General features: G+C 29.7%; 2 protein-coding genes across 3 annotated transcripts; both read left to right on the top strand.

Moving 5' to 3' along the window:
- The first annotated feature begins 1,136 nt into the window (after positions 1–1,136).
- Positions 1,137–2,895, top strand: LOC119668348 (probable serine hydrolase). Of its 2 annotated transcripts, none has more exons than XM_038077822.1 (2): positions 1,137–1,351; positions 1,854–2,895. In XM_038077822.1, the coding sequence occupies exons 1-2, from the start codon at positions 1,316–1,318 to the stop codon at positions 2,844–2,846; spliced, it is 1,029 nt and encodes a 342-aa protein (XP_037933750.1). In that variant the 5' UTR covers positions 1,137–1,315; the 3' UTR covers positions 2,847–2,895. The 2 variants fall into 2 exon arrangements, with proteins under 2 accessions (XP_037933750.1, XP_037933751.1); XM_038077823.1 differs by lacking the exon at positions 1,137–1,351 and adding an exon at positions 1,368–1,780.
- Positions 2,896–4,278: 1,383 nt separating this feature from the next.
- Positions 4,279–9,807, top strand: LOC119668347 (protein suppressor of hairy wing). The gene is made up of 8 exons (XM_038077821.1): positions 4,279–4,580; positions 5,023–5,130; positions 6,855–6,979; positions 7,046–7,121; positions 7,183–7,239; positions 7,299–8,615; positions 8,687–9,096; positions 9,174–9,807. The coding sequence occupies exons 1-8, from the start codon at positions 4,484–4,486 to the stop codon at positions 9,495–9,497; spliced, it is 2,514 nt and encodes an 837-aa protein (XP_037933749.1). The 5' UTR covers positions 4,279–4,483; the 3' UTR covers positions 9,498–9,807.
- Positions 9,808–13,951: the final 4,144 nt, after the last annotated feature.

The following is a 13,951-nucleotide window of genomic DNA, read 5'->3' as shown; positions in this document are numbered from 1 at the left end:
TTTCATTTGTATAATCGTATTTCCCTAAAATGCCAATTTTTAAACTAAATACTCGTGATCAATATACGAATATGCCATCATTGAAATAATAAAAAAATACTATTTAAAATAAAGCTATTTAAAAAAAATAATAACTGAACTATGTTATGTACTTCAGCGCATTTTGGTGTACTAATTTTTCGGATCAATATTTATTGATAGCTTTTATGGCAAAAAAGATACAATTTTCTAAAACGTCTTCAATTAAACTCCCGATGCATATTATTATTCTATTTTTGTGAAGGAAATTTCCATTAATCCTTTTTTTTTGTATCTTTTGTTTGCATTTGTTATGTCCTTTTGCCAGGTAAGGAGAATGTAAATATGAAATTGGGCAATAGTTTTGATTTGTAAGTAGTAATTAAGCCAAGGACTAAATTTTCCTTTATTAAACTTTTTCTATCAATCATTTTTCATATTTTGTAAAACGTTTTGTTTTGTTATGTTCTGCACTTATTGTACTTTTTACAATTTCTTCAAAAAAATTACTGTGCACTAACTGAACCGAATAGAACAATTACGAGTATTATAAGCAAATGCAAATCAACACAATCACTGTCTTAAGAGCTAATTCAAGTAGATTAAGTTGTAAATTAAGTCGTGTTGAATGTAGAGCAACATAATTAGTTTCTCACTGTGACAGGCTGGTGAAACATAAACTACTTATCCACTTATTTCCTGATCAAAATAAACTATTGCTTTAATAATCATTTTAAGAATTCTGGATAAATTATTTTGATACTTACAATATAGGTATTTTCTTTTATTATTTAATAAAATTAATTTAATAAAATTAATTTAATAAATTTCATTTATGATTTGTTGAAGTGCTAACTAGATTTGGATTAGTTATAGTTTATTAACCAATGCCTTTATTTTAATCGTAGAGTAGTGCGATTTCCTGCAGGGGCCTTAATGCTTTCAAGATATTTTTCAGTAAATAGCAAAGTTTCGTTATAGTTAATGTCTATTCAAAATTCATTAAGTTTTTGCGTTCAAAGTACAAAAGTGACACATTGTTGTGAGGTGAGTGTGGTGAGTAAAGCCATTCAAGTTTAAAAAGCTCTCTATATTATCACTCATTTTTCTGTAAGCAAACTAATTTATAATTTAACGTCTTGGGCGAAAGTAGCATACGCTTTAGTTGCTTATTATTGCTTGTCATGTCAGGCTAGACGGTTCTGATTGATAAAAAACATTTAAGTATTTCAGTTTTTTTCTTATAAACAAATAATATTTTATAAACATAAAAAATTTCGGAAGTAAATAAAATACAATGAGCACGCCGGCAAGTACACACAGTGAGAGAGAGGTAAGCAAAACGCGCAAGCCAAAGTACAAATTTAAGAGAAAATTCTGCCCTCGTTGATTTCGCCACCGCAAAGCTTTGAACTGAATTCGCTTTTATTAGAATACCACTCAAGGTAAAAGTGTTTGTTTACATAAATTTCGTGGTTTTGGATCGGACCAAGTTCAGCTGCAACGGCTAATTAAAGATATTATTTCGACTCGTGTCAAAGTCCATCTGAACGAGACCTAGTCAGAGACGGCTTATCACAATGACGTGTATTTATGTTATCAATAAAGAAGATAAAAAGAAAACTTTGAGATCAGAAAATAACAAAAAATTGATCTTCTGAAACCTCTTAGTAATTTCCTCATGATGTTTCTTTGAAGGATATTCGAAAGGAGTTAAGGAGATTAAGAATTCCTATTAATGACTATGATATGCACAATTAAGGTTTACATTTTCATTATTCAATAAACTTTATGCATTTATAATTTTTTAATGAAAATCTATTTTTGAATTTTAGTTTGAAGATTTACGTTTCTCAATGCCTTGGGGATATGTCGTCGGTCGTTGGTACGGAAACAGAAAAGTTCGTCCCATACTTGCACTGCATGGTTGGCTAGACAATATGGGCACTTGGAATACTCTAATACCTCTATTGCCTGAACACATCGGCATTCTATGCATTGATTTTCCAGGACATGGACTTTCGCCCAAACTACCAAAGGGTATCATTTACCACACGGTAGACTATATATGTGTTATAATACGTATAATGCAAGAGTATAATTGGCAAAAAGTTTCTATACTTTCACATTCGATGAGCTCAATGCTTTCATTTTTATTTACCGCCATTCATCCGGAACGTGTGGATATGTTGATATCCATTGATATTGTTCGTATGCGGTATCGTCAGCCAAAACCACATATTGAATTTATGCGAAATAATATTGAAAAATATTTGATTGAAGATGAACGTCTGATAATGATGGATGTAATAGAACCGCCATCATACACCTATGAACGTGCTGAACAAATTCTATTTGAGGGCTCCCATAAATCTGTCGATATGGATAACTGCAAACATATATTAAATAGAAATATAGCTAAGTCAAAAATATACCCTGATAAGTATTATTTTTCCCGAGACGGTCGTATTAAGTATTACTTTGATTTTATAACAAGTGCGCCATTTGCAGCCGAATTGGCCAAACGCATACATGACGTCCCATATTGTGTGATCAAAGGTTCAGAATCGAATTATATTAATGAGGACAGTAATGAAGTTATTGAAATTCTACGTGAAAGAAACCCACATTTTGAATTACACGAGATTAATGGCACGCATCATGTCCATCTTAATAATCCTGTAGAAGTAGCTGATGTTATAAATCCATTCATTAATAGACACAGACCTCCATTACTGCAATCATGGTCATTGAGTGATGGCGAAGATAATGTGAAAAGATCGGATAATATTACGGAAAATATTAAACGCAATAGAAGTAAACTATAAAAAAAAATATATTTTATTTAATTATTCATTTTATACAAAAAAAAATAAATTATTTTCCTCAGTTTTAAATTTTAAATCTAGTTTTGATGATTATTCATATTATAAAAGAAAGTAAGACCATAGAATTTAGGATTTCTATTAACAAACAAAATTAAGGAATGTTACTATTTTATCATTGATACATGATTAAATCATAAGTGTCTACATTCTTAAATAACAAGGTTTTAAAATAAAGATCAAGCTTTTGTAAATTTTATCTGTAACCAGCCCCATAGGCAGAAGATCATTTTGGATGGAGTTTTCAGATACTTTCCGGAATTTTAAAAATAATTTTTATTCTATTAGACGGATATAATTTCGATATATTTCGGATAGACTTCACCCACTCAAGCCTTACGATAACTACGTGCTTTCGACAATATTAATAAGAATACAAATATTAATATTTTTATTCCCAAATTTAGTTATAATTTAATATTATAATATTTCACATGCGTTTTATCGATAAATACTTGCATCCTATATTACAGCAACTGTGATTTCTATCTATCAATTAATCCAATAAATGTGTAGCAATAACCTGCTTAAATTTGTGGATCGCAGCATCCAGTGAACTAGTATTTATTCCAGGTATTAATTAAAAGTATCAAAATCAATTTTAAACTCTTGTACATTTTATTTGCATTATTTAATAAGTAAATTAAATAATTTATAAATCCTTTTAATTTACTTTTTTAGTTCATTAAAAATAACAAATGCATTGAATAAATCAAATTTATTGATATTTTTCCAATGGCGATCTTTTATGTTTTACATATATATTAACATTGTATGTCATTTTCTACTACATAAGAATACAACGAAATGTATATACTCTTAGGATTCGGTTACTTTCGTCGTCCATTTTATACGCTGTCATCTGTATCTCCCATACACCATCGCATACATTTCATTAATATTTTTAAATAAATTAAAAAAAAATAATAAATGTAATTTAAATTGTAATTTATGCTTTGGAATATTAAATACTTTAATTGTTTATTAAAGTATTCTGAAAATTATTCTTCCCTCGATAAAAAGTGCTGATCAGTGCAATATGGCATCATTACTTTGAAAATCGCGCTTAAATTACGTTAACTTATTATATTTTCTATTTTGATTTGTTTTCCTCATTCTCTTTATTATTTACTTTCTTAGTGTAGATCAGGGATGTCTTATTTCATATGAAAAAAGCAAACTTCTCACTTTGTGCGTGTAGCTGTTATTTAAAACAGTAACAAAGTGAAGTGAAATATTTTAGAATAAATATATAACCTTTATTTGAGTGAGTTTTTTTTATTTTTTTTCTAAGAAACTTAATATTTATAATAATTTCATGCACCTTGGCTATCCAGTGCCTGCCAAACTGTACGCGATCAATAATGAATAGTCTAACGCTATTCTTTTTAATTTTTCTTTCACATGTTCATTTCGTTTTTGACATTTGGTTTAAATTCAGTTGTTAACAAGCGTTCCTGCTTGTTTGAGTGTGCGATCGCTGTCTAAATAATTTAACAGTAACTTTGGGTGCAAGAATAGTAAATTTATAAATAATTAAAGATTGTGAAAAAAAATATAAAGTGAATGATCTACCAACAATGGACACGGCAAATACAACAATAAAAACAGAACCTGTGGATTCTGATGAAGCGGCCGAAATATATATAAAGAAAGAAGTTGATATGGATTATAAAGGTAGATTTTTTATTTTTATTAATTATAATATTATTTTAAATTTGTTTAAATCAATGCATTTGAATTGGTGCTATGCATATTGGTGTGTATTTTCTAAGAACTATAGAAAACAGATCACTTTTTGGATATTGTGTTTTTGTTTAAGAACAATTGCAAGCAGATCACGGTACAGCGCCATGCGTCACTTTATCGTGCAAACAGCAATTGCTCGAATTTGTTTGTGTTGGAATTTTGTTGTGTTTGTGTGCATGTGTACGGCAAACCGTGCATCGTTGAACATACATATCGTACACACGTATGTATGTATGTTTATTATATGTTTGCTGCGTACAGGGTAGTTAACTATTATTTTGATTACAACGATATGTATTGAAATGAACAACTATAGAATAATTTTTTTTTCTTCATAAATAACTGTGTATAAAATATCATTTTATTGCAGGTGATAATATCGTAATTAAAGAAGAAGAAATGGAGCTTGATGATCCTGAGACTGAGAGATGTGCTCCATATTATAATTATCAGAGTTTTAACCTATCCTGCATAAAAAGTAAGATTTTTATTAATAATATCAATTCTATCATATCACTATCTTATGGAAAAAGTACTTATTTTCAAGTTTTATACACAAACGTAAATACATTAGTTTCGGTTACCTGTTGGCAAGAGGCCGTACACAGCTGTTGTCCTTGAAGCGAAAAATTATGTGAAAAGGAAGATTAGGTAGAGAGGAAAATTTTTTTGGTTTAAAATTGAGTTGTGAAAGTTGTAGCAAAAATTTCTGTTCCCTTTAAACAGAAATTGTTTAAAACAAATTAATTTCATGAAAATAAATGAAGTAATTTTACGGTAAATAATTGCAGCGTTTAACATTGAGTTAAACGGAAAACATAAAGAGTCACTCACTCGTCCATTTGCATATGTGAGATAAGAACGAAAACAAAACGCAGCAAGTAACGATTCGCTGCTAAACGCGGTTCTTAAAAAAACTTGTATATTTGAACTGTTAAAGTGACTCGATGAACGATGAACGATTCACTGACTAACTGTATCCCGTGTTGTGTTTTTTTAATGCAATTAGTACAAATTAGTACAGGGACGAAATCAATATTAATTATTAAGAATTATTAAGAAGAGTAGTAAACTATAGAGAGAAAAAATTAGTTCATAAGAATTATAGTATCTTTAAACAACTCACTTGATTTAGCAAAATTGAATTTATTTATTTATATTTTTATTTTATTTTATTGCCTTTTGTAGTAATTAGAATCATTTAGAACTCATATAAAGTATATAGATTATTATGGTGATCCTCAGAATCCGCGTTTTTGTAGCTCAATTATTACTGCACCCGTTTATTAATAAATGATTTTCAGCGGAGAAAATCTATTGCTGACTTTATAAATATGAAATGGTATATCAGCACTAATATAAGATTAAATTGATTTAGGATCGTTCAATTATGAATAAAATTATGAAATGAACAATAATAATAAGCTTTTAGTTGTTTTTGTAGAATATATTATTGTGTTTATTTTTACCTATGTAAAAATATATGAGGTGAGAAGTTAGTTTCCATATAATGTGATATAAGCACTCCGTTACAAACTTTCCGTGTGGTTCAACCGTAATTGGGTGTACTTTAGGGATGAGGGGTTTAGAGCGTTAGGCATTCGTGAATTTCTTTGTCCTTAAATGTGTGTCCTAAATAATATTTTAGAATTAAAACACTGGTCATATGTGAAAGTCTCTCTAAATCTAAATATTATAGGATTGTATGGCATGAGACATTGCTATTTTAATGTGAGAAGCCGTTTTTTTGTTCCTATAGAGCAGATTTTTCTTTGTTCTATTTTGTTAACATTATATTATTTTGTTTTTGTGGTATCCCAAATAAATGAATTAAAATTTTTTAAATAATTAATTACATTTTACGTTAATTTACTTATTTGTTGGTAAAGACTTTAGTATATATTTCTTTGTACAACTAGTAAAAGAAATCGTGTCCAGCTGTAAGTCTACAATTAATATAGCAATCCCTAACAAGAAAGTTTTGGCACTTAGGCATGGAGGCTGATGTGGCGGTATTTTTAATTTTCTCATACACTTCTAATTAACCATTTGGTTTCAGTAACAAATCTTAAAAATAGATCCAATTAGGTACACTGTATCTAGTTGAGTCCAAATGCATTTACAGCATTAATTATATATTTTGATTAATCTATCAAATTATTAATTGCTTATTACTAATTAATTTAAATAATTTTTCCTTAGATGAATATAGCGCTTCAGATGATTCTTATAATGCAATACAAGATGCTGAAAATTTATTACCAAGTCCCACCGATATCAAACCTGATCTCGAAAAAATCTTTTTGGAACAATTAAAAAAGAATAATGTAAGTGAACTCCTAATAATTATATATAATAATTAAAATCATTAATTAAATAATATTAATTTTTAGTACATAACTAGCGAAGACACTGATGAAAGCCAAGTTAAAGTCGAGTGTGAAGATAAAATTGAAAGTCCTGTAAAGGGTAATATATAGAATTATTTGTATGCATAAACAAAGCATTATTTTTAATATTTTTTAACTAGATTTTGAACAATTGGGTTTTAAACGAATTCGGCTAAAGCGTCTGTTTGAAAATGAACGTAAGAAATTCTTTTTTAGTTTTGTTTCGTTTCTTTTATCTAATAATAAATAATTTTAGCTAATTTGGAAAATGAGGAACTTGTAAAGGTAAAAGTGAAGGAGGAAGACAGTGAAACGGGTTATGAAAGCAGCTCGCCACAAACTCGTAAAACTGTCGTTGATACAAGCAATCTCATTGATATCAAGAATTGCCTTGTTGAGAGCACTGATAAAAAAAATGCTGTGAGAACGATTTTTTTGCAAAAGTCTCCATCAGCCTCAGTCGTACCCGCAATTGCTGTTGGTCAAAATAACAACAATAAATTTGAAGTCTCACAAAATCCTAATTTAAATATTTCTCTAAAAAACATCGGAACATCATCACAACAAACTAAATTTCCTGTTATTGTTAAAATACCAAACGAAAAGCTATCCCTTGTCAATCCAAAAGTTTTTGTCACACCTCAAAGCAGTCAACACAATGGTTTAAAATTATTGAAAAACAATTTCAATGGACTTAAATTAGTGAAATTGGCACCAAATTCTAGAATTGTCAAAATTCCTAATATATGTGTACCTCAATTTAATACTTCGGTTCCAACACAGAATTCTAATCCGCAGAAAAAAAAGTTCTTTATAAACTTCAACCCAGTTCTTTCAATGAATTCAGTAGCTAATCAAACCAGTTCAACTTCCGGAAGCGTGCCAAATTTGATAACAAATACCAAAGATAATCGTTCTGTTAATGAAAACAATACAATGGAGATTCAAAATTCACCTATAGTTATAGAAAGTGATTCCGATGATGAATCCAAATTAAACGTAGATGATAAACTGAATATCCAAAAGAGTTTCCTTAACCTTTCAGAAAATGAAATGGAAAATAATATGCTTCAACAAATAAAGGAACTTGGATACACAGATGATAACCTCGGTGTTCATCTTCAGGAAAATAAAGTAGCAAACACAGAAGTGATTAATACTATGATTCAACAAATAAAAGAGGTTGAAAATCAAATGAATTGCGTTGGTGTTACTAGTTTGGTACAAGATAGTACCGGCCCAAAAGCGACTGTCAATAAAAATCAATATAAATCAAATTTATCAGTGTTACCAATTGGAAGTAACGGTGTCACTACAATTCAAAATGCGGAATATTCTCAAAATAAACCACCAGAAGTGTTTTTCCTGCCCGTAAAATCCAAATATGATCCGGAGCTAATACAAGCAAAGCGAGAATTTAAGAATTACCGTTTTGCGTGGCTCTGTCCCCATTGTCCACGTGAATATGAGCAGAAACATGCTTTTCGTGGTCATTTAGTTAGTTCACATGGTCTTTGTAAAGAGGAATTTGACCAACTACTGGTCGAAGTGAAATCTTATGATACACATAAGAGTAAGTTGAATAATGAAATAAATCTTTATACTAGTATATCATATAAATTAAATTAAAATAATAATTTACAGAAACTGTGGATGTCGATCGTTTTAAGAAACTTATGAAACAAAGGGCCGAAAATCAGGCACCAAATGACGAAACACCAATTGAAATAACCGAAAATGGCGATCTTCCAGAAAAGCAAAGAAAGAAGAAGTATAGAAACATTCAACATATTTGCAATAAGTGCGGGCGTCACTGTTCATCCAAAACTATGTTAAACGATCATATCGCTTCGAACTGTAGTCGGGAACCACAGTATCCTTGCCCTGAATGTCCCAAAAAATTTTTTTCGTACAGCACATTAACTTGTCATATCACAATACACACTGGCGAGTTACCATTCAAATGCGACTTTTGTGACAAAAAATTTCGCACCCGTGGTCAAGTTACTGTGCATCATAGAACTCATACAGGCGAGCGTCCTTTTGAGTGTCAGGTAGATAATTATAATGTTTATACATGTATTTATGTATTTATAATAAATAAATTAATATTTGTATGCTATTCTAATAGGTTTGTAGTCAAAGTTTTACGCATCGCGAGACTCTAATATCTCATCTCTCACGTCACATTGGCATGAAACGTTACAAGTGTTATGGTTGCAACAAGCAATTTTCCTGCATTAGTGGTCTTAAGATGCATCGTGAGATACGGCCGGATACTTGCGGTAAAGTGAAGTTCAATCCACGAGCACTTGGTCCAAGAGTGCGCGTCGTTCGCGGAAATATTATTTTCGAACCTCAGCCTGAGATTAATCCATACTTGCGTAGTGATGATCCAGATGAGCTCGTTAAAACCAGTACCACCCACCACGAAGACCAAATTTTCACTCAATAAACTTTAAGTCATAAATTTGATATTTTTTACCCGCAATAATTTTATATTTTTATATAATTATTTGCATGGGTAAGCATTTATCGCCATATGCATACATATTAAGTTAGTTTAGTTTCTTTTTAATACTAACATTATTTGCTGGCTGTAAGAATTATACACATTTAGAAATAAGTTTTGTTAAGTTGTTGTTTAAGCGGCTTTTTAAAGCTGTATAAAGAATATATTTGCAATTGTATCTACGACTTGCATTGTGCTAATATTTTCTTTCTTTTGTTTGGAAGAATATTCCCTGATATAATTGTATTATATATAAGTCTGTTTGTATGTTTTAGACTACTAATATTATTATAGTATATATAGTATATATTTTTGTTTTTTTTTCCTGTTTTATGTTGAGAATAAAATTTAAATGAAATTTTTTTAAAAATGTTTCAGCTGTATTCCGCAACAATAACAAAATGTATTTTAAACATATTGATTTAATCAAACATTATAATATTACATGTGAATCTATTTAACGAGTATATGTATGTAGCTATATACATGTTTAAATTTTACAAATTACATAATCGCAAATTCATTTGTTAATTAATTTGTAAACAATGCGAGCGCTTTTGGCTTAAAAAAAATAAAATTTCTTTAATAGCGATTTGAATGTTTTTGTTCTTGTAATCCAATGAAACAATGTATAGCACGAAAAATGAATGGATTATTTTATGTCGAATAGGATGATAGATTTGGTTGGGTGTTAATTAAAATTTGTCTGAGTCAAGATAAATGCCACTTAAATCAGTGTGTGCAATGTGGATTGTAAGAGAAGATGGACAAAATCTTGATCACTAAGATAATGTGTGAAAGCAGTAAATTTCAATGATATTTGGTGGGTATCTAAAGCTTCCTCACAATATAATGTTTTATTTAAATGAATTGTTCTATAAGCTTATGTATCTAACACAATATACATTAATAATATAATATACAGTGACCAAATATGATAAAATATGTTTGAGCTCTGTTATATATATTAATTAATTATGTGATTGATGAAATACACTATTAGTTTATGGATTATGTTTAGGACATATTTTGACCAGATGATTTTGGTGTCCAACGTGTCGAAGAACTTGATTCCCTCATTAATGACTTTCTCTTTATGGTTGGTTGATTCAATAAAGAGCTATGTATATCGTTTAATCAAATAACGCAATGACACTATTTAAAACTAACCTAAAAAACTAAAATATTGTATCATAAATTATTTTTGGAAGATTTATAAATGGGATATCCGTAAGGCTCAATAGATTTTTATAGTAGAACAACATAACTTTGTCAGTTATGAACATTTTATAAGAAAGTTTTTACTTGTATCTTTTACGTTTTTTTGCTACCAGTTTCTACATTCGTGACTGAAGTTATTATGAAATCTTTTCGCATGGCTGTCTGCTGTCAGTACTGTCACGAGTTTTTCCATGTCTACCCTACCCGTGACCAGTACTTTATACATATTAGTTTGGATATTTATGGTATTTCGTTTCGTTTCACGTTAACATATTTTTCACTATTAATTCTCATATTATTTTCACTTAATTTTATTTATATGTTCCTAATATAATTATATTCATACCATAGTAATACAAGTGTCCTTTTGACAAACAACCTTAAGCATATTCAATGTAAGAACAACTCCCTTTTGGGTGATCTACATCTATTACTGCTGTTATTGGCAATTGTGTTCTTTCCCATTTTTATAATTGTATTTAGAGTGAATGTTTATAGTTTGCGTACACTTGTGGCTTAAGAATTTTACTTTTCTAAAACTGGGAAGTGTTTATGTAAGTACGTTTAACGTTTAAACAGAATGGCCAAAGTATTTGTTGGTTGAAGTCAGGCTCCACTAAGTCGTTTAAGTGAGCTGTACCGAAAGTGCATATCCGTTTCCGCTTAAATGCTTTCATAGGAATAGAATTGTTTTTTGGGCGGTCCTGCATGCGCAGTTTTAAGTACTTTTTGCAATAATTTTTCTTAAATTTTTTCCAATAGCTTTTGGCAAATATCACTGGTCTAGCTGACCCAATTGGCAGAGTGTCTCAAATGAATCAAAACATTCATAAGCGCATATACATACATACACACAGCCCCTGCGATTAAAATTTTGCATGCTCGTACGTCGGGGCAAGTCAGTAAACGACAATATAATATTGTTTTAATGATATTCATAAATAATAAAATTTTTATTTAACAATTCATTGATAATATTCCAAAAAATAATAATAATATAATTACAATTTTTAAATGTATTATATTTGAAACGGTACCCATCTCTAATTTTTTACAACTTTTTTATTATCGCATTTGTGATAATTGTGAGATCATAAATTTGCTTTGGAATCGGAATTATTGAAAAAATTATTTATTTCTTCCTAGACGGACGCAAAGGGTTTCGTGTGGCATCGCATGCAAACAAAATGTCATAGTCTTATTCCTTTTGATTACCGGATCAACAAAATAGTACAGCTGATTCAGGATGCAGGATGCAGGATGCATCTCTATTCAGAACTTTAGACAGTAACTCAATATTTGCTCGTGTTGTATAAAGATTTTTAAATTCGTTTATACAATACATTTTGAATTGTTCAAATAGATCTATTCAGGTCGTAGTGTTTTCTGGCTCTTAATAATATTCTGTGATACGTTATTTATAAAATGTCTTTGTTTTTACAAAGTGAATGGAAACTTTTTAAGTATCCTCTTTACTATATTAAATCAGTTTTTTGAGAAAATCAAGCTATCGAGAATAACTTATTTAAGTTGTTTTGTATTCGAGTTATTATTATTGTTACTTATTGATTGATCATATTAATTGATTTATATCAATAAGTATCAAATGATATTTTTACTACTAATATCATGCAGATATCTGTATACCCTTCTTCTCTCATGGGTTTAAACTGGGATTTGAATATGGGTTTTCCTTGTGTTTTCAGGCCCATTAATCTTTTTTCAACTTTTTTATGTGTTTTTTAAAGGTTGCAGTTTGCATAGCTTTTTCAATATTTACCATTGCAATATATCTTGTCTATTATATAAGATATATATACCTTATATATATAAGCCTTGGAATTTCTCTTATGCTCTTAGGAGAGCATTGATTTTGACTTCAACCTTTTTTAAAAAGTTTTTCATAAATTTTTTGAAGCCGTCACTTCCCATATCTTTGAATAACTATAATTTAAAATATTTCAGCACATATTTATTCTTCAAGTGTGCGGTATCTTAATGGCGGCTTTGATTGCTTTGTCGTAAATTATGAAACCATATAACAGAGCAGGTTTTCTGATATGCTTTTGGATTCGTACTTAAGTTAAGGATTAAAATTTTAGGGTACATTTAACTCTTTCGTTTCTTATGTAATCTTTCCGTGAGGAGTGTCTAACTAGAGTTGGGTCCTGATATTTAAGAAAGATGTATATTATCTATGCTGTGACATTTTAGCTCTGCTGAAGTCTGGTGGCGCCTTTGAGTTTTTGGTATTATTTTTTTCGTTTTATTACCTGAATGTAGTTTGCAAATATCGTCCGGAATTAGGAAAGGTGAAATGTGCTCTATTTCGGGTAAATCTGCAGTAGGGAATCGATACGTTTCACTTACTTTTATTTTTCTATGTGTAGATTCGATTTATACTTCCTGACAATTTCTTTATTGTTTGGAAACAGTTACTATCAGTAATATTTTTCGTTCATTTTTAAATTAGTACGGTATATTAAATTTAATCGAAAGATTATGTGATGTCGAATGATTGACTCTTTTGTTTAGGGATGTCCGGATTATTTGTAAGACTCTAACCAATTGTAGTTCGGTGAAGTGATAATCTTTGTAGTTATATTACTCTTTAGAGAAGACTGTATATTTATAAGCGTACTATTTTCGTGTGAATTATTTTTTCTGCAATTTTTCATAGTTCTAGTTGTATGGGAGGGTTCTGAACTTAGGCTTTTGCCAATGATTTTTTAAACGAAGAGTATTTAACTTTTGGTGAAGTTGAAGTTTAATTTATGACAAGTTTACTTTAATCTTTTCTACAAAAATATATTGAACTCGCAACTGCAACGAATGCAAGAATGCAAAATTTATCAATTTGAAATATAGATTATTTTTCCCAGATATTTTATGTTTACTGTATTATTTCTTATTGCTTTTATGGCATATTTGTGCTTATTGAAGTAGCATAAAAAGTTTCAATGCTATTAACTTCACGAATTACACATTTGCATTAAGTAGATGAAGATGAATGTAGATACAGATGCAGATCCTGATAAATACAGATAATAATTTTCTATGCTGGCGAAGTGAAAACACAAATTTCATGTAAATGCGGAATTGGTCAGAGCAAAAACACTATGAAAGTGGTGGTGGACCCAGCCAAGCACTGTGAGGTGAGCAGTCTAAATGATAAA

This window comes from Teleopsis dalmanni, chromosome 1 (genome assembly GCF_002237135.1).
Source record: "Teleopsis dalmanni isolate 2A chromosome 1, ASM223713v2, whole genome shotgun sequence".
NCBI classification, from domain to species: Eukaryota; Metazoa; Arthropoda; class Insecta; order Diptera; family Diopsidae; genus Teleopsis; species Teleopsis dalmanni.
Note: the sequence above shows the minus strand (reverse complement) of the source record. Positions and strands in the feature narration are given on the sequence as shown.